Genomic DNA, 19,812 nt, shown 5'->3' on the forward strand with positions numbered 1-19,812 from the left:
AAATGATGTTATAAAGAAAGAGATTAAATGAAACTGAGTTGCTTCACATAGTCTTTCATTTTGCTTTATTATATTTAACTATTTAGCAAAATATTTTATGCCTTATATATAGTGCTGAACCCTTTAAATTGATGTATACTGACCAATAATGACTCAAGTTCATATGAGAAGATGGATTTTATCATCTTCGTTCATCTTAAGTTCATTTGGCTATTTAGAAAACAATATGAGAAAGAATTAACCTCTGGCTGATATTTATTTTAGAACAAAAAAATTTTAAGCACTCTTTTTAAAGTGACTTATCCTTGACAGTATGGCATATACAAAACTCATTTGTTTTATGCGGTAGTACAGAATAGCACACCTAAGAAGACACCATGAAGTTATATTTCAAAATGTATTTATGATATTTTTGGTATTTAAAGAGCCATCATATGCTATAAAAATATTTATTGATGGGAAAAATACAAATATAAAAAAATAATCACTAGACTAAATATTTTTCACCCCAGCAGAGGTCACATATGTGCATGTCACTGTATCCCTTAATATATATTTATCTACAGAGACATAGCCAATTTTCTCATGTAAAAAAGACTGACTTTTGCCATTTGAATTGTATTATATGTTTTTCTCCACTTTTTATGTGAATAAATGATCTCAAGCATTCTTTCTTCACTTCCATTTTTTGCACAGTGTTATTTGGAGAAATTCTGTGTGTATCTTACCTCTCTCTCTTGATCCCATTTTCATTTATTTTTCTTTATTCCATTCCTTCTTCTTCCAACTGATCTCAATATTAACAGTGATGATATATTTACACTGACTATACTTGATGTCCAGATTCAATGCCAGAAGCTGAATTCAGCAAAATCGTCTAATTATTATAGAGCAATACTCTTCACAAAATGCATACTCTCAAGCAAGTATGCTCTTTAAGGCAAAATGAAACTCGTAGGCATTTAGGGACCTAAACAATTTGTTCTTTTCTGTAGCCATTCTCAGAATATATTTTATAGCTTGTATCCATTTCTCCTGTAAATGTGCGAAATTACTTTCGTATAATTTATCAGGACCTCCTATGGTATTTGAAATGCATATATACTTATGCCCTTCCATTATGTTTATCCAGAAATGCATTTTTATCAGATACATATCAAAATGACTTGTTATCTAATGATGCTTGAGATTTTTTATCTACTATATCCTAGAGCTGAATAGAATGGCAAGTAATGTAACAGATACTCCTCTAAATTGCTGCTGAAAATTGGATCAAATGACTGCCACAAGCAAATTAGGAGAGAAATGTTAGTTTCAGATGTAAGTTTTGTCCTGCTGAATCATGAATTAATTAAAACATGTTGTAAAGAAAATATATATTGTAAAATATTTATTCATAAACATACAACATGTTTATAAGTGGTAAGTTTCATGATTTAAATTTTAAAAACTAATATTTTTCAGCTCTATGTGCAATTGGTTAGACACAATACAATCTGGGAGAGAATAAATGTTCAAATAATGTGGCTATTTTTATTGATACTTTAAGAACCTTAACATATACTGTCTCAGTTCATCTTGGCTCTGCCACTTACTGGTTATGTGACCTTGTGACTTGAGCAAGTGACTAACTTTTCTGTGCCTCTGTTTACTTATCTATAAAATGGGAATATTACTTGTATCTACTTCATGCAGTTGTTGTAAGGATTGAGTTGATTATTCATATAGAATAATGCCTGACATTTTGTAATGGGTACTTCCCTGGTAGCTCAGACGGTTAAGCGTCTGTCTGCAATGTGGGAGACCCGGGTTCAATCCTTGGGTCGGGAAGATCCCCTGGAGAAGGAAATGGCAATCCACTCCAGTACTATTGCCTGGAAAATCCCATGGACAGAGAAGCCTGGTAGGCTACAGCCCATGGGGTCGCAAAGAGTCGGACACGACTGAGCGACTTTACCTTACCTTAGAGCAAGGATTGAAATTCAAGTCTTTGAATCCAAAAGCCATGATTTCATACACATTAAATTCTTTTATCTTAAATTACTTATTACTTCTTCTTATAAGTTCACTACCATCTCCCCATGGGGTCTTGTGTCCCCTCCTCACAAGAATTAGTATTAAAATAAAAATCATATGAAAAGGATAAAAAAGCATAGGGTTAGTTGCTGCTGCTGCTGCTGCTAAGTCGCTTCAGTCATGTCCGACTCTGTGCGACCCCATAGACTACAGCCCACCAGGCTCCCCTGTCCCTGGGATTCTCCAGGCAAGAACACTGGAGTGGGTTGCCATTTCCTTCTCCAATGCATGAAAGTGAAAAGTGAAAGTGAAGTTGCTCAGTCCTGTCCAACTAGTAGCGACCCCATGGACTGCAGCCTTCCAGGCTCCTCTGTCCATGGGATTTTCCAGGCAAGAGTACTGGAGTGGGGTGCCATTGCCTTCTCCGATAGGGTCAGTACTCCCTTTTTACTCTTTTTTAAGATTCTTTCTTTGTAATCATATCTGTTTTATCTCAGAAGTTCAAAGTGCTTCATAAACTTTATGTCAATAGCAGATACTCAGCTCCCCATGGCAAGCAGAGATTATATATATATATATATATATATATATATATATATATATATCCTACAGAGTCTCAAAAGCCAAGTCATTTTTCAAACTACTGCTTTAGAATTTGATAATCACAGCTTCTACAATCACAGAGAGGAGGAAGTAGCTAAGTGCATGTCGTAGTAGGGGAGCCATCCACGGCTCATTAATAGCATTCTGTGCTTACTGGAGGTAAAAAAGATTTCCCTTTGGTCTCCCACACTATTTGAAAATCACTTCAATTCCCTGTTTTATATGAAGGAATGGTAGCAAACCAAGTACAAGATTACAGTCTGGTGGCAGTGGCTGGCTAGGTTTGATACTCCACTGAATGCATAAACCTACTATTTGGATCCTTGCAGACATTTCTCAAGAAATACATTAGCAGATGACGGTGTGGTTAAGTAAGCATGTTTATGTGTAAGTGTGTATGTGAGTGTGTATGTGCATGTAAATACGGAAAAGGAGAGGTGGTTAGGTATATAAGAATATGTGTGTGTTACCTTTTAAAATAAAATGCATTTTGACTCAGCAAAGTGGAGCATCAGCCTGACTGCCCAGAAGATATGACCTCACTGGTATGTAAGTTCTCCTAGCTTTTCCAAGGAGATGCTCTAGTGCAAATGAGGCACAGCCCTGAAGCTTATTCCTGCACAGTCTAACTATACATATACATTCCATAAACACTTTTATTGGCGCTTACCTGGCAACTGTTTATCCCTAAATCTTTGGACCTTCTTTTCTTATAGCAATATTAGCTAGCAATCCAAATAAAAATAGTTATAAAATACTTTAAAAATTTGAGGTATCATATGTCAAGCACAAAGAAATTACTTCTTTATTTAATAGCATTTTTTATAAAATAAAATAATCTGATTATGTTTTAAAACAATTGCTCTGGTTATTGTACTGAGACGAGACTATAGTGAGGTACAGATGGATACAGGGAAATCAGGAGGCTTTTCAATAATCCAGGTAAGGAGATGATGGAGGCTTAGATTAGGATAGTTGCAGTTGAGTTGATGGAAAATGGTAGACTCTCTGATACATTTTGAACATTGAGTCAATAGCATTCACCAGGGGATTGGATCAGGTGTTAAAGCAAAAAAGAATATTCAGTGATGATGGCATCCACAAAATAAGGTTAAGAATAGGCACTAACTTCTTTCTGTAGCTATTATGACTTTATTGTAATGAATATCTTATATACCTAAAATTCCAAGAAAATGTTTGGCATATAGTAATGTCTCCATAATTTTATCTATTATTATTATATTTCAGAAGATGTCATTAGTTTTGAGATTTTAAAAAATATTTATTTGCTGCATTGGGTCCTCGTTGATTTATCTGGGCTTTCTCTACTTGTGGAGAGCAGGAGCTACTCTTTATTGCAATCCATGGACTTTTCATTGCATTAGCTTCTCCTGTTGCAGAGTATGGGCCCTAGCATGCACAGGCTTCAGGAGCTGTGGCTCGCAGGCTCTAGAGCCTGGGCTCAGTGGTTGTGGCACACAGGTTTAGTTGCCTCACAGCATGGGGAATCTTCCTGGACCAGGGATGAAACACCCATATCCCTCCATTGGCAGGTGGACTGATTCTTAACCACTGGATCACCAGGAAAGCCCACTGAGTATTTTAAAATTGTTTTCCTGTCACTTCTTGGTCTACTTTTTCTAGTGGCTAAAAATTTTCTTAATGTTCACCATTTTTTAAAATCTGGGTATACCTCACAAATGTGAGTATTTAAATAATACATATAAGTGCATATCAGCATTCCAAAAGCAATGTGAGACATTTGAAGATTTTCCTTGAACAAATGCAAAGCAAATATTAATTTAAAAAATTAAAGGGATCTTTTAAATATTTATGTACTCAAATTATAAATCTAGTAAAGATAGCATTTTACCTTATGCTAGTTGTATATTAATAATGAGAGCTGTGTTTTATTAGCACACTTATTCTTGTAAATTGTGTTTTGTGGAGTTATATTTGTGCTGGGGTATAAGAGCATAATTAATCCACATCACATTCATTTTATATTCAACAGTAGAAAAAAATGAATTACACTTATCCTCCAATATCTGTCTTTAAACTCTAAAAGTTACAGTTGAATTACATACCTTTAATTACATTTTTTCAGAAGAAAATATGTGAAACTTCATGTCAATGAATATTATTACGCCTGTGCCAGTTTAATGCCAAAGACTATTCTAAAACTACGTGACAGTAAGCATCCAAATATATGAAAGCATAGTATACTTGGAACAAAGCATATCAATGACTGAACTTTTTATTCTTAAATTAGGAGTTAGAGCATCAATATACAATAGCCTGAATTGATCTCTTTAAACATTTTAGTACTATAAAGGTATTGTGTCATTTGTAGTATCTGGCACCATGTTGTATTTTCTAATATTCCTATTAATTCTCATTTTGCATACAGGACTTTATATTAAAGTTTTTAATTGATAGGTAATTTATACTATAGTGATATATAGAGAAATTGAATACAGTTTCCTGAACTCTTCTATAGTCATTCCTAACCCCTCATTTGAACCATACAGGAGAGTTTTTATTTACAAAACTGAATATTAGACTCAAAACTTGTGGTTCTCAACCATGCCTGGAAATCAGAATCTCCATCCTACTGAGATTTTACAAAATACACATGCAGTATCCAAACAGATATATTTTGCAAAAATTTTCGCAGTAATTCTGATGCACTCTGGTGATGCTTCCTCAAGATCTTGGCACTGTGTTACACCCTCCGCTAGATGCTAAACAAGATGTTTAAATTTTATTGGCTTTATTTAAGTGCAGCATGCAGTAACTATTGTAGTTTACCTTTGTACAAATCTAAGCAAAAAAAAATTAATTTCAATAGAAAGCTCCTTAAGTTAAAGATATATTATATATTCAGATTCACTTTAAAGTATTAAAAGATAATTTGAAATCCAACAGTCATGTTTCACAAATCTACTCTTCTTCCTAGATTTTTTACATGTATTAGAGATGAATTACAGAGTTTCCTTATGATTGAAATTTCCGATTGCATTCTTGGTGGCCTTTCCCTTCTATAACTAAAAATACAGCTTGGCCTAGCTTCAGTCCAAATTCACAATTACTACAAAATAATAAAGCCTTGAAGGATTTAGCAAATATTCTATAAGAAATTATAAAAAGATTTTCAGCTGGGGCGGTCACAAAAAACAAGGCTTGAGTTAAAAGGAGATATTGACTATTATTTGTTCAGTGGTTATTTTAAACAAGAATGATCTGGTCTTTTCAGACCTATAAATAACCTTAGCCACTTCTTTTTCTAATTCAAGAACATTTTAAAAAGTCATAGCATGGTCAACTTCCTGATTTAGAAACATATAAAAACTGAATTTTAACTTTAAACTTAAGTTATAGAAGTAACCCTCCAAGGACTGTTTTCTGCAAAGTCACTTATAAATCAATTGTTGAGAACTCAGGACACATTTTCCCATAAATATTTCTTTTAAAGCTTCTGCTTAAGTCCCTAGGCAGATCCATAAAAGCCTCTTTAACACAGAATACAGCTCAAGGATGTAACTTTCAATACAAAGAAGACCTGTAGTTTCCTTCAAACAAAAAAAAAATTGAAAAGATTTTTGTGCCTTATTTGGGGGGGGGCGGGGCGGGGAATGTCCATTTTTATGCAGCATCCGCCCCTTTCTTAATATCCTCTTCTCAGATCCTCAGATCCCATATGGTAGCACACTCTTCCTATCCTTCTCATCACCAGGCTAGGCTTTTTTCTACTTCACAGAATTACCTGTAACTTGGACCTTTACCCCATCCTAATTGTCCTCATTCTTTCATTGCTCCCATTCTTTCAGTGTCACAGATCTTAGCTGGTTATAAAACTAGATTAATTCATACTAATATGTGATTCACAAATATTATTTTAATTCTCCCAGATAACTTTGCATTTTTACATGAACTTGTAAATCCAAATAATTTTTTTCATTGTACATTATTCTGGTGATAATACTTAATATGAAATCTACTCTCTTGACAAAAGTTTAAGCATACAATATGGTATTGTTCACGACAGGTATATTATTGTACAGAAGCTCTCTAGAGTTTATTCATCTTGCTTAAATAGCCCTTTATGCCCACTGAAAGTTGTTCAGTTGTGTCTGTTTGTGACCTCATGGACTACAGAGTCCACGGAGTTCTCCAGGCCGGAATAATGGAGTGGATAGCCATTCCCTTTTTCAGAGGATCTTCCCAACCCAGGGATTGAACCCAGGTCTCCCTCACTGCAGGCGGATTCTTTACCAGCTGAGCCACAATGATGAGTAACTCTCTATATCCCCCTCACCCGGTCCCTGAAACCACGATTTCACCTTTTGATTCTGTGAGTTTGGCCCAAACAGAATCTTAATAATGAAATTTCAGTTAGGAAGAAAAAAAAAAAAGAAGTGAGAACATTCATACAGTATGGATGGATGGATGGATGAGAATATTTTGGGGCTAAGGGACAATTAGAAACATGCAATTCATCTCTTCTCTGTTGTGACTCTTCGGAGATTCTCATCATCAGTGCCTTAGAAAACCATTGTGTTTCTTTCAACATCTAGTTTTCTCAGAATGTCCTCAAGCAACACAGAAGTAGGGAGACAGGAGGTTAACAGTGTCCACTGTTTGTATACCTCAATCTCTTGTAAACCACTTAGTAAAGTACATTTTCTGCGTAGCCATTTTGTAGTTCAAGTCAGCATTTTTGGAAGTAATAATTTTACAACTCTCCAGCTCACCCTTCTATTTTCGTCACTCTGTTTTGAAAGGCTGGTGCCATTTTTTTATAACTCGTGGTTGGTAAACCAAAAAAGTCTTTTGACATACATATTAACCAAATGTTCATTCAGTTCAGTTCAGTTCAGCCGCTCAGTTGTGTCCAACTCTTTGTGACCCCATGAACCTCAGCACGCCAGGCCTCCCTGTCCATCATGAACTCCCAGAGTTCACTCAAACTTATGTCTATCGAGTCGGTGATGCCATCCAGCCATCTCATCCTCTGTCACTTCATTTTAAATCATAAATTGTCATTATCTAACAGTATTTATTTTACTACTTTTGTAAGAAATCCTTGCAACTTGATTTATTTATTGTAGCTAACCAAGACACAGCATAGTGAATTGAATTCTTGGCAAATATTTGTTAAATGATGACATGCAATTTTTATTAATTCTCCTCTAGAATAGTAGTTTATTATCTACTAGGTATATTGTTATCACTCATGTTTAATGTTTTTAGGATACTGAGTCACTATAACAATTATTTACTCTGTTCAAAGGAGTATTGCACATTTTTCAACAAGAATGTTTGATGACAGTGATATATATTATGATCCACAGATCTTTGATAGTTTGTAAGGCTATTCTGTTGATGGGCTCAACATTACTATAATTCTCTAGTGAAGACCTAGAAACAGATACTGCAGACATCTGTATAACATGTTTATTCCCCTTTTCCTCACTCTCTAGCAAAAAGACAAAATTCTGGAGGTTGTACTCAGAAGTGAAGATGCTTACAAGTATAGTCAGTATTTGTCATTTACTCATGATTTTCTCAGAGAATCTCTTGTAGTAAATCTAACTTTCCATAAAAAATATTTCAAGAAAATATTCTATTATTGACTAAAAGCCAGAAGTACTTAGTCCATTAAGAGAAAAATAAATTCAGTTCAGTTTAATCCAGTGAGTATCTGTTGAATATCTGCTGAGTACCAGGCATGGTGCTAGGTCCTGAGATTTAAGTGAGATTATGGTCAAGCTAGTGGGAGAGCCACACACACACACACACACACACACACACACACACACACACACACACACACACGGCTTTAGCTAATGTTAGTATAGACAAGATGCTTTGAGAGCAATAAAAAGAAATATTTTCCAACTTTATTCTTCCACTTTCCTGACCAATTCCCTACTCCTTGCAAGTCCTGCTAGCTGTGTCTCTAAAGTAGATCTCAAACGTCATTCAGTTTTGAGTTTTAATCACCAGTTTCTCTATCCTGTGTTACTCTTTGTGGTTGTTGTTCAGTAGCTAAATTGTCTCTGACTCTTTGAGACCCCATGAACTGCAGCATGCCAGGATTCCCTGTCCCTCACTATCTCTCTGAGTTTGCTCAAACTCATGTCCATTGAGTCAGTGATGCCATCCAACCATCTCATCCTCTTTCACTTCCTTCTTCTCCTGCCCTCAATCTTTCTGAGCATCAGTCTTTTCCAATTAGTCAGCTCTTTGCATCAGGTGGCCAAAGTATTGGCACTTCAGCATCAGTCCTTCAAATGAATATTCAGGGTTGATTTCCTTCAGGATTGACTGGTTTGATCTCCTTGCAGTCCAAGGGACTCTCAAGAGTCTTCTCCATCATCACAGTTTGAAAGCGTCAATTCTTTGGCGCTCAGCATTCTTTAATATTTTCCTAATTGGTTTCTGCACTTCTGTTCTCTATACACAAGTCAGTGTTTCATGCCCCAGTTTAAATTTTATTTTCTGTTTTCCTGCTTTCAAATAAATATAGGTAAAATGGAGGAGGTACCTTTCTCTTTTGCTTCTTACTCTGATTACAGCAATTAGCACAATAACTGGTCTGCAGAAGAGGTTAAATGAGTCTTGTTTGAAAGAATGAACTTGGGATTTTATTAAGGACCTCCCAAAAGATATGATGCTTATCATGAAAATCTTGGTTGCCCAAAGACTAGAAGGTATTCCTAGAAGAAGGAACCATATAAGCAAAGCACATTAGATAACATAACATGTTGTGGTGGTGAATTAAAACACCAAAAAATTGAATCAGAATAGGATGTGAAACTAGAGACACAGGCAAGCCATATCTTTGTGTCGAATACTATACTTTGTTCTATCTTTGAAGGGTTTTAAGCAAATGATTGCCAGAGTGATATTTGTATTTTCAAAAAAACCCTGTTTTTTTTTTTTTAGTTGTTAGATAATAACGTGATGAGTTTAGGACAACATGGCACTCAAACCCTACATTTGTGCTAAGCACAAACTAAGTACTTGACCTTAACCTAGGATGAATGGACGCTGAGAGGCTTTACAGTGTCTGTGGGGCACAACCCACAAGAGTGGGCAGTGAAAACCATCAACAAGAGATTGTATTACTGTGGAGACAATGTGACGTGCCAGTGACTGCTCCGATAGGGAAATGTTGTGCTCCAGAGTCTGAGAGGAGGTTGTATGGAGCTCTGCAGTTTTCAGAAGTAACAGATATTATATGCAGCTTTCAGAAACCACCTGCTAATCAGTTTCACCCTCTCTGTCACTTAGAGGTTAAGCTCCGTGTTTCTCAACAGTCAGGCTGAGAGAGCAAAGGAAAAGAAGAATGAAGACGAACTGAATTCCAGCTACTAAGCTCTGAGATGCAGTGTGTAAATATGCCACATTCGCTCTCTTTCATTTGAATCTGTCTTCCTGGGGGAAAAAACTATATGTCATAAAAAAATTCGTAGTTTCTTTTTGATTAATCTCTAGAAGGCAGCCCAAAGATATTAAATCTCAGCACTCTCACATTTTTCTCCTCCCCTCATAAACAATTCAATTCAATTTGAATTAATATTTACTGAGTGCTGACACAAGGCACGGCATATAGTGGATGCTGTGATAGAACCGCTGCATAAAAGGAAGAAAACCACTGTCATACCTTAAAAAAAAATAACTTTTTTTTATGCAAGGCAATAGGAATAATGTAGCAATAGCAACCAGTGTACTACTAGATAGTATCAAAGGTTATTTAATTCAGTTATTTATTCAGATGGTTGTTTATTAACCATGTACCTTATTCAAGAAAACCACTATATCCTAAAACATACTTGAGAAGGCTTATGTTAACAAGGACTAGAAAAAGGAATATAGATTTTGTTGAAGGAGAGAGTTGCATCATTTGTAGAGAAATAGATTTTTGCCATACCTCATGTATGAATAAGTGAGCCTATTCCTTTCAACTACACATAGATAAATAGATCCTTATTTGTTGGTTTCATCTGGAGTGCTGTTTGTTTATTGTGTACCTTGATTTACTGAACTAAGTCAAGCTGCCTAAACTAGCCCAGACTGGGTCACTCTGGCACACTTGGGGTCAACAGTTTTTCAGATAATTCCAATTAATAGTAGAAGGTTTGGAATTCATATATATAAGCTCTAGAATTATAATTATGTAAGCTGTGCCTGGATTCAAATCCTGACTTTACCTACTAGGTTATTAAATCTCTTTGCCCTTATGTTTGATCATCTAGAAGATAGAGACAGTAACTACTATTATATCAGAGTTGTTTCAAGGATTAAATGAGATAATACTTCTAATGAGCTTATAACTGTGATTGGTGTGTAATATTTAGGGAATGTTAGATATTTTTTCCCTATAAAATATGGTAATAATTGATGTTTGTGAATTCCCAGAAGAATATACAGCTATTTTGAGAGCTTCCCTTTAATCAGGCACACTTTTTATAAATAGCAGATAGATAGACAAATAGATAGATAGATATTGTTACAAGGTGGGTTCCCTGAAAGAGAGATTCTTAAAAGATTTGTATGAAGGAGCTTTATTGGGGAGAACTCTCAGGATCAACTCCCTTATTCCTATCAGCTCTTTTCTATGCCCCACAGATATTGATCCTGAGATACATAATCAAGAATCAGTATTTAACAAAATGAGTTTTATTGTTTCACCAAGTACATTCTTATATAACATTATCTTTCTTGTTGCTGTTCGTGTAGCAGAGAACAATATGAGAATACTAGTATAGGTGTTACCTTGATTCATGTCAAGACTCCTGAACTTTTATGCACCAGAGTTGTGTACCACTAGTGAAAACATCAAAAAGTGAAAAATAGGCAGCTGCATATCTTAGTTCACTTATAAAAGTACTTTTAACCTTATGGATGTCAGGAAAAATCTTGGCCATGTAAAATAGAAATAAACATACTACATTGTATAGACCCATCATAGAACATGGAAAAAGTAGTTTATATTCTTTTCAAACACCAAAATCTCATTTTTAATGATGCCTTGTGTAGTTATTAGAACTATGATTGCTCTGATGCTGATATAAATGCAGTTAATTCCAGTCTTTTCAAATGTTGGTGATAAGACTAGTTAAAATAATTTTAAGGTAACTTATGCAAAATAGAAAAGGGAGAATGCCTAGATTCATTGTACAAAGCCAGCATTGTCGTGATAGTAACAAAAAAAAATCCAATTTTTAAATGGGCAGTTTTTAAATCCATATTTTTCCAAAGAAGACATACAAATAGCCATCAGATAGATGTAAAGATGCTCAACATCACAAATCATCAGGGAGATGCAGACCACAATGAAATATCACCTCACAGCTGTAAGGATGTTTGTTACCAAAAAGACAAAAGTAAAAATCCTGGCAAGGTTGTGGAGAAAAGAAAACCCTTGTACAATGTTGGTGGGAATATAAATTGGTACTACTACTATGAAAAACAGTATGGAGATTCCTCAAGAAATTATACATAGAACTACCATATAGTCTATCTCACCTCTGGATATATATCCAAAGGAAACTAAACTATTATCTTGAAGATATATCTACTCCCATGTTCATAGAAGCATTATTCACAACAGCCAGAATATGGAAACAGCCAAAGTATCTGTCAGTGGATGAATGGATTCAGAAAATTTGGAATATAATATACTGAAATACTATTCAGCCTTAATAAAAGAAGAAAGACCTGCCATTTGGCACAATGTGGGTGAGCTTGGAGGACATTATGCCGAGTGAAATAAGTCAGAGAAAGGTGAATACTGTATGGTATCATTTATATGTGGCATCAAAAAGGAAAAAGTTGAATTGATAGAAACAGAGAGTAGAAAACTGGTTTTCAGGGGTTGGTGGGGATGGCAAATAGGAAAAGGTTTGTAAAAGGTCACAAACTATCAGGTATATGATGAATAAGTTCTGAGGATCTAATGTATAACATGGTGACTATAGTGGCTAATACTGTATTGTATAACTGAAATCTGCTAAGAGAGTAAAACTCAAATTTCTTTAAAAAAAAAAAAGTGTGAAAGTGTAACAAAAAAATATCTTGCATGATAACCAAATAGTGGAAGTGACTCTAATGTCCGCCACTGATGAATAAATAAACAAAATTAATATAATATTAGTCTTCATTAAAAATGATGAAATACAACCCACTCCAGTGTTGTCGCCTGGAGAATCCCAGGGACGGGGGAGCCTGGTAGGCTGCCGTCTATGGGGTCGCACAGGGTCGGACACGACTGACATGACTTAGCAACAGCAGCAGCAGCTACAATATAAATGGACCTTGAAACGTTAAACTAAGTGAAAGAAGACTGCCAAAAAAGACCACATATTGTGTGAAACCATTTATATGAAATACCTGAAATAGACAAATCTAAGGAGATAGAAAGTTTAAGAGTAGTTGCCTATGACTGGTGGAAGGAGTTGGGCGAGATGGAGAGTAAGTGCTAGTGAATATGGGGTTTGGGGGAGAAATGATGAAAAAGTTCTAAAATGATGATGGTTACACACTCTATGAATAAACTAAAAGAGAAGTGTGTTGTATACTTTAAAAGCATAAATTATATGGTTTGTGAATTATGTTTCAATAAAGCTGTTAAGAAAAAACTTAGAACAAAATTTTAGCAAATTATAGCCAACACTGTAAATAAATTACACAACTAAGTGGGATTTACCTCAATATGCATGACTGGTTTAACTCTCAAAAATCACTTGTTACTCATCACAGCAAATGGGTAAAACAAAGAAAAATCACGTGATCATAACAACAGATAAATAAAAAGCATTTGGCACAATCTAATGCCAACTCATGATAAAAACTCAGTAAAGTAGGAATAAAGGAGAACATCCTAAACTTGAGAAAGACTATTTACCAAAAAACCCAACAGCTAACATCATACTGAATCGTAAAAAACTTAAAGCTGCCCCACTAAGATCAGGAACATGCAAGGATGGCCACTCCCACTACTGATTTTCAATGTCATACTGGAAGTGCTACCTAATGCAATAAGACAAGAAGTGTGAGGGGGGGATATAGTCTTTATTCACAGATGACATGTTATCTACATAGAAAATCTGAAAGAATTGACCAAAAAACCTAGACTAATAAGCTTTTTTTTCTTCACATGTATACGTCCAGTTGCCATTTTTTGAAAAGACTGTTTTTTCTCCATGGTATTTCTTTTGCTTCTGTGTCAAGGACCAATCAGCTGTGTTCATGGAAGGCTCTCTATTCTGTTCCAGTGATCAATTTGGATCAATTCTTTCATCCATTCCACCTTATAGCAGATAAGGATGTGAAAAGGATTTCCACATTATATGATGTTAGAGAAAAAAAATTAAAATCAGATGCCACTGTGCTCCTATTACAATGGCCAAATTTAGTCACACTAACAACACCAAATGTTGGTGAGGATATGGAGCAGCAGGAAAAGCCGTTTGTTGGTGGGATGCAAAATGGTACAGCCACGTGGGAAGACAGTTTGGCAGTTTCTTACAAAGCTAACCATACGCTTACCATACAATCCAGGTATTGTCCTCCTAGATATTCAATGAAAGGAGGTGAAAACTTACATCCATATAAAAACCTGCAGCTGTATTAACTACTCAGTTCAGTCAGTTCAGTCAGTTCAGTCGCTCAATCGTATCCGACTCTTTGAGACCTCATGGACAGCAGCATGGCAGGCTTCCTTGTCCATCACCAACTCCCAGAGCTTGTTCTAACTCATGTCCATCAAGTTGGTGATGCCATCCAACCATCTCCTTCTCTGTCTTCCACTTCTCCTCCTGCCTTCAATCATTCCCAGCATCAGGGTCTTTTCAAATGACTCAATTTTTAGCATCAGGTGGCCAAAATATTAGAATTTCAGCTTCAGCATCAGTCCTTCCAATGAATATCCAGTACTGATTTCCTTTAGGATAGACTGGTTGGATCTCCTTGCAGTCCAAGGAACTCTCAAGAGTCTTCTCCAACACCACAGTTCAAAAGCATCAATTCTTAGGCACTCAGCTTTCTTTATGGTCCAACTCTCTCATCCATACATGACTACTGGAAAAATCGTAGCTTTGACTAGATAGACCTTTGCAAAGTAATGTCTCTGCTTTTTAATATGCTGTCTAGATTGGTCATAGCTTTTCTTCTAAGGAGCAAGCGTCTTTTAATTTCATGGCTGCAGTCACCATTGGCAGTGATTTTGGAGTCCCAAAAAATAAAGTCTGTCACTGTTTCCACTGTTTCCCCATCTATTTGCCATAAAATGATAGGACCAGATGCCATGATCTTTGTTTTCTGAATGTTGAGTTTTAAGCCAAGTTTTTCACTCTCCTCTTTCACTTTCATCAAGAGGCTCTTTAGTTCTTCACTTTCTGCCATAAGTGTGGTGTCATCTGTGTATCTGAGGTTATTGATATTTCTCCCGGCAATCTTAATTCCAGCTTTTGCTTCATGCGCCCCAGAATTTCTCATGATGTACTCTGCATATAAGTTATATAAGCAGGGTGACAATATACAGCCTTGACATACTCCTTTCCCAATTTGGAACCAGTTTGTTGTTCCATGTCCAGTTCTAACCGTTGCTTCTTGACCTGCATAAACAGTCAATAAATAAAACTGCTATAAACAGGTAATAAATGGAAATGTTTATATCAGCTTTGTTTATAATTGCCAAAACTTAAAAGTATTCAAGATGTCCTTCAGTAAGTATATGGGTAAATAAACTGCATATCCAGACAGTGGAATATTACCCACCACTAAAAATAATGAGATCTCAAGCTATGAGAAGACATGCAGAAATCATCAACGTATATTACTAAGTTAAAGAATCTGAAAGATTACATACTAATTCCAAATGTATGACATCTGGAAAAGACAAAAGTATAAAACCATGAAAAAATAAGTGTTGGCAAGGGAGGGAGTGGCAGGAGTAATGAACAGATGGAACACAGAGAGTTTTTAGAGCAGTGAAAATACTGTTATTGATACATGTTACTATACATAAACATTATGTGATATTGTAACAGTGAGTACATGTCATTATAACTTTGTCCAAACCTATAGAATGTGCAACACCAAGAATGAATCCTAATGTTCGAACCATGGACTTCGGGTGATCATGGTTTGTTGTTGGAGGTTCATTAATTGTAACAAATGTACCATTCTGGTAAAGGATGTTGATAATCATGTCTGGGAAGATCATGTATTTGTTGAAGGAGAAGGTATATGGGAAATCTCTGTATCATCCTCTTAATTTTGCTTTGAACTTAAAAGTGCTCTAAAAAAGTCTTTTTTTTTTTTAAGAAATAACTTGATACTTTGTGCCACCCTCAGAACAAGATAGGGAATTAAATTTCAACCTAGCACTGAGTAGCTCTCTCTCCTTATGATGTAAGAGTTTCTTTTGCCTTGATTTTTCAGGAGAGTGAGTGGAGAGTTTTCTGAATTTTATTAAAATTACAAAAACTACATATGATTTTATGTTTTTTTAATACCAGGTATTATTGAAATAAGTGATGAGCTGTGTTGCTTTGTTTTTCTCACTACAACTCTTAGTTAGATTGTAGTATTCTCATTGTAGGGCTTCAGTGGCGGCTCAAACAATAAAGAATTTGCCTGCAATGCAGAAGACTTGGGTATGATCCCTGGGTTGGGGAGATGCCCTGGCATAGAAAATGGCAATCCCCTCCAGTATTCTTGCCTAGAAGACCCCACGGACAGAGGAGTCTGGTGGGCTACAGTCCATGGAGTCACAAAGAGTTGGACACGACTGAGCAACTAAGCACACATGCATTCTTATTATACAGATAAGGAAACTAACACACACTCTAGCCTTCAGATCACCTATTATTAACATTTCCTACTATACAGAAATTCTGCCTCGACAAGAACTGTGATACCAGGCAATTGACTGATATGTAAAAGAACCATCTCTTTAAAATTAGTGTAATCCTTTCTAGGCCAAAAGAATGAATGCTTTCAAAGGCTTCGAGATTCCTAATGGAGGAGAGGTAAGTAAGGTACATGATAGAAGAGGCAGATTTCATCTAATTGTGCACTGTCTAAGAAGATGGATCAGAAATATAAAGACCTAATAACAGCAAAGACTTTCTTTGTTAGGTTATCTTTTATACATTAATTATACAGAAGCTCCTGCTTAAATGGGATATACTTGCTGTAGACCGTTTCTTTTATGAAAGGGTTTTTTTCCTTACTCTCCATTTGATTTGGGAGATATTATCATAGAACTATCAGGGATGTAAGTTGTTGTAGTAAGATGAAGTTTATTTTGTTTGTTGTATAAGTTGATTCACTTAACTGGCCAATGAATCATCATTGTAGCAGAGACCACATCACTGTGAAATGGTCAATTCATCCCAATGTTTAACCTACTCTACAGTTTAAATCACATATCCATGAAAAATTCTTTAACTTTGCAAATTTTGAGATATTGTTATGTATGCCTCTACCACCTTGTATAAGGTAATATAGTCCTCTGGTCACTTAATAAATATTAATTTTAGTATCATTCATAAATAAACGTTATCTGATATATAAAACTAATTTGAGAATCTCACTTCTCTATAACCCCATTAATGACAACAATCTCCAAATAATTAACTAGAACAGTATGCATTAATTAATTAAAACAGTATGCAATATTTTAATTAAACTTAAAATATTTTTATATTCATTTTCTCTACATATGTACCATAGTATTTGTATCAGGTCTTACTGGTGCACACAGCTTACATGAATGACACTTGAATTTTGTTTATTTAAAAAAAATTATTTCAAAAATTTGCTTGTGGTTATCAAAGGGAAGAGTTAGTGCAGGGGCAAAGGGACAAATTAGGGGTATGGGATTAATATATACAAACTACTATTTATAAGATACATAAGCAACAAGAATATACTGTATACCCTTCATCTTGCAATAACCTAGAGTGAAGTATAAAAGTGAAAGAAAGTGAACATCACCCAGTTGTGTCCAACTCTTTGCAACCCTATAGGCTATACAGTCCATGCAATTCTCCAGGACAGAATACTGGAGTAGGTAGCCTTTCCCGTCTCCAGGGGATCTTCTCAAACCAAGGATCGAACAAGGTCTCTTGCAATGCAGGCAGATTCTTTTCCAGCTGAGCCACAAGGGAAGCCCATAGTGGAGTATAATTTGCAAAAATACTAGATCATTATCCTATACTACTGAGACGAACACAATATTATAAATCAATTACACTTCAGTTAAAATATAGTTTTAAATCAAGGTGAGAGGCATAGTTAGTCAGAGGATTGATTACTATATACCACTGCTGTGCTTGGCTTTTTATTCATATTTCTTTTAATTTTCCTGAGAACTAAAATAGTCCTGTTTTCAGTCAACTGCCAACTTTTCTTGCCATTTGCTCTGTAAAGTTGTCCCTGGATATCCACAGGGAACTGGTTCCAAGACCCACCTCAGATACAAAAATATACAGATGCTGAAGTTCCATAGTCAGCCCTTTCTATCAGAGAATTCTATATTTTCTGATACAATCAATCCAAAACCATAAACATAGTACTGTACACAATCTGCAAGCCGGTGGAACTTGCAGATGCAGAGGGCCAACTAGGTATTTGCTGAAAAAAGTATAGGTATAAGTGGAACTGTGCAGTCCACACCTTTGTTTAAGGGTCAACTCTGTAAGGAAAGATTAGGAAAATCAAGTTATTTTCTGTTTGCATGTGGTTTTCATTGTCCTACAACTTTCCTAAACTTGTTTATGCAATCGATGTTTATTTTTCTTCGATCATTTTTCACAATTTGCAGCAATCACATAACTTTCATCCAATCCCAGATTTTGCTGCCCTGTACAGTCCATAGGGTCACACAGAGTCAGGCATGATTGGGCACACACACACACACACACACACACACACACACACACACGCACACACAGCTGGTTAGGAGCTAACTACCATGGAAAGTGAATTCTTTTTTCTTAGAAGTCGTTGCTATTATCTTATTTAAATTTAGTTCCCTTTTGTTACTTAGAGTTTTTGAAATCATCTTTTCTGAAAGTTAATTTGGATGATTTTCTTCTCTCCTTTGTTTTTCCCCCTTTATCACTTCAACCTAGGTTTTCCTTTCCTTTAAATCTCAAACAGATTTTCACTTTTGTTATGAACAAAATGATCAGCAGACTTGGTGCTTACATTAAATTGGATCCAGTAAAATAAAATCAAGGGTTTCATTTAATACACCACACACACACACCCCCCTACAAAAACAGGAACACAGGAATGCATGCATGCACCCACATTATAATAAAATAAACTAACATAAATAACTGTGATTCTCTTTCAGAAACATGATGGTCACTTCACAGTCATCCAGTTGGTCGGTATGCTCCGAGGCATTGCATCAGGAATGAAGTATCTTTCTGATATGGGTTATGTTCACCGAGATCTAGCAGCTAGGAATATATTGGTCAACAGCAACCTAGTATGCAAAGTTTCTGATTTCGGTCTCTCCCGAGTGCTGGAAGATGATCCAGAAGCTGCTTATACAACAACTGTAAGTTTATCCATCCTTTCCAAATATAGTTTGTTTACTTTTATTTTTTGCAATGTTATTAGAGTAATTCCAGTTTGTATTATGGTCTAAAGACAGAAGGAAAAAGTGCCCCAAAATAGGATCTAGACAAGAACTGAGAGACATTGGTTTTGCATGCCAGTTCTATAAAGAGCCTACCAGGCACTTCATGAGGAGAGGTTGGCAGGGATGATTATGGAACATACCTAATGATACATATATGATTAGCGATTTGTAGATAATTTAATCTGCACAAAATTTACTGAGTTTAGATTGCTCTCCTTTGACTACATGGTCTCATATCTGGTTATACTTAAGTGCTAAGATATCTCTTCCTTCACTGAATCTGACACACATTTACATGGACAACTGTTTTATACCCACTTCTAGAGGAGGGACTCACTCTTATTTGAATATTGCTAAGCAACCCGTCTTAAACTTACATAGAAAATATTATGCCTCTCTGCTCTCAATTATGGAAATGAGGTCAAATTTACCTAAAAAGAACATTAAGAGATATATTATGGCTCACACTTGTCTGTTTTAAGTGATATGTTTTATTTAAGATATGGAATAACGGCAGT

General features: G+C 35.6%; 1 protein-coding gene across 1 annotated transcript in view; it reads left to right on the forward strand.

Annotated features, from left to right (window-relative positions):
• EPHA6 (EPH receptor A6) overlaps nt 1–19,812 on the forward strand; it is a 959,528-nt gene that overhangs the window by 821,262 nt on the left and 118,454 nt on the right. Inside the window, exon 14 of the mRNA XM_052649809.1 lies at nt 19,001–19,210. Within this exon, the coding sequence (XP_052505769.1) occupies nt 19,001–19,210 (210 nt within the window). The remainder of the gene's footprint in view (nt 1–19,000; nt 19,211–19,812) is intronic.

The sequence above is a fragment of the Budorcas taxicolor genome, chromosome 1, assembly GCF_023091745.1.
Source record: "Budorcas taxicolor isolate Tak-1 chromosome 1, Takin1.1, whole genome shotgun sequence".
Lineage (NCBI taxonomy): Eukaryota > Metazoa > Chordata > Mammalia > Artiodactyla > Bovidae > Budorcas > Budorcas taxicolor.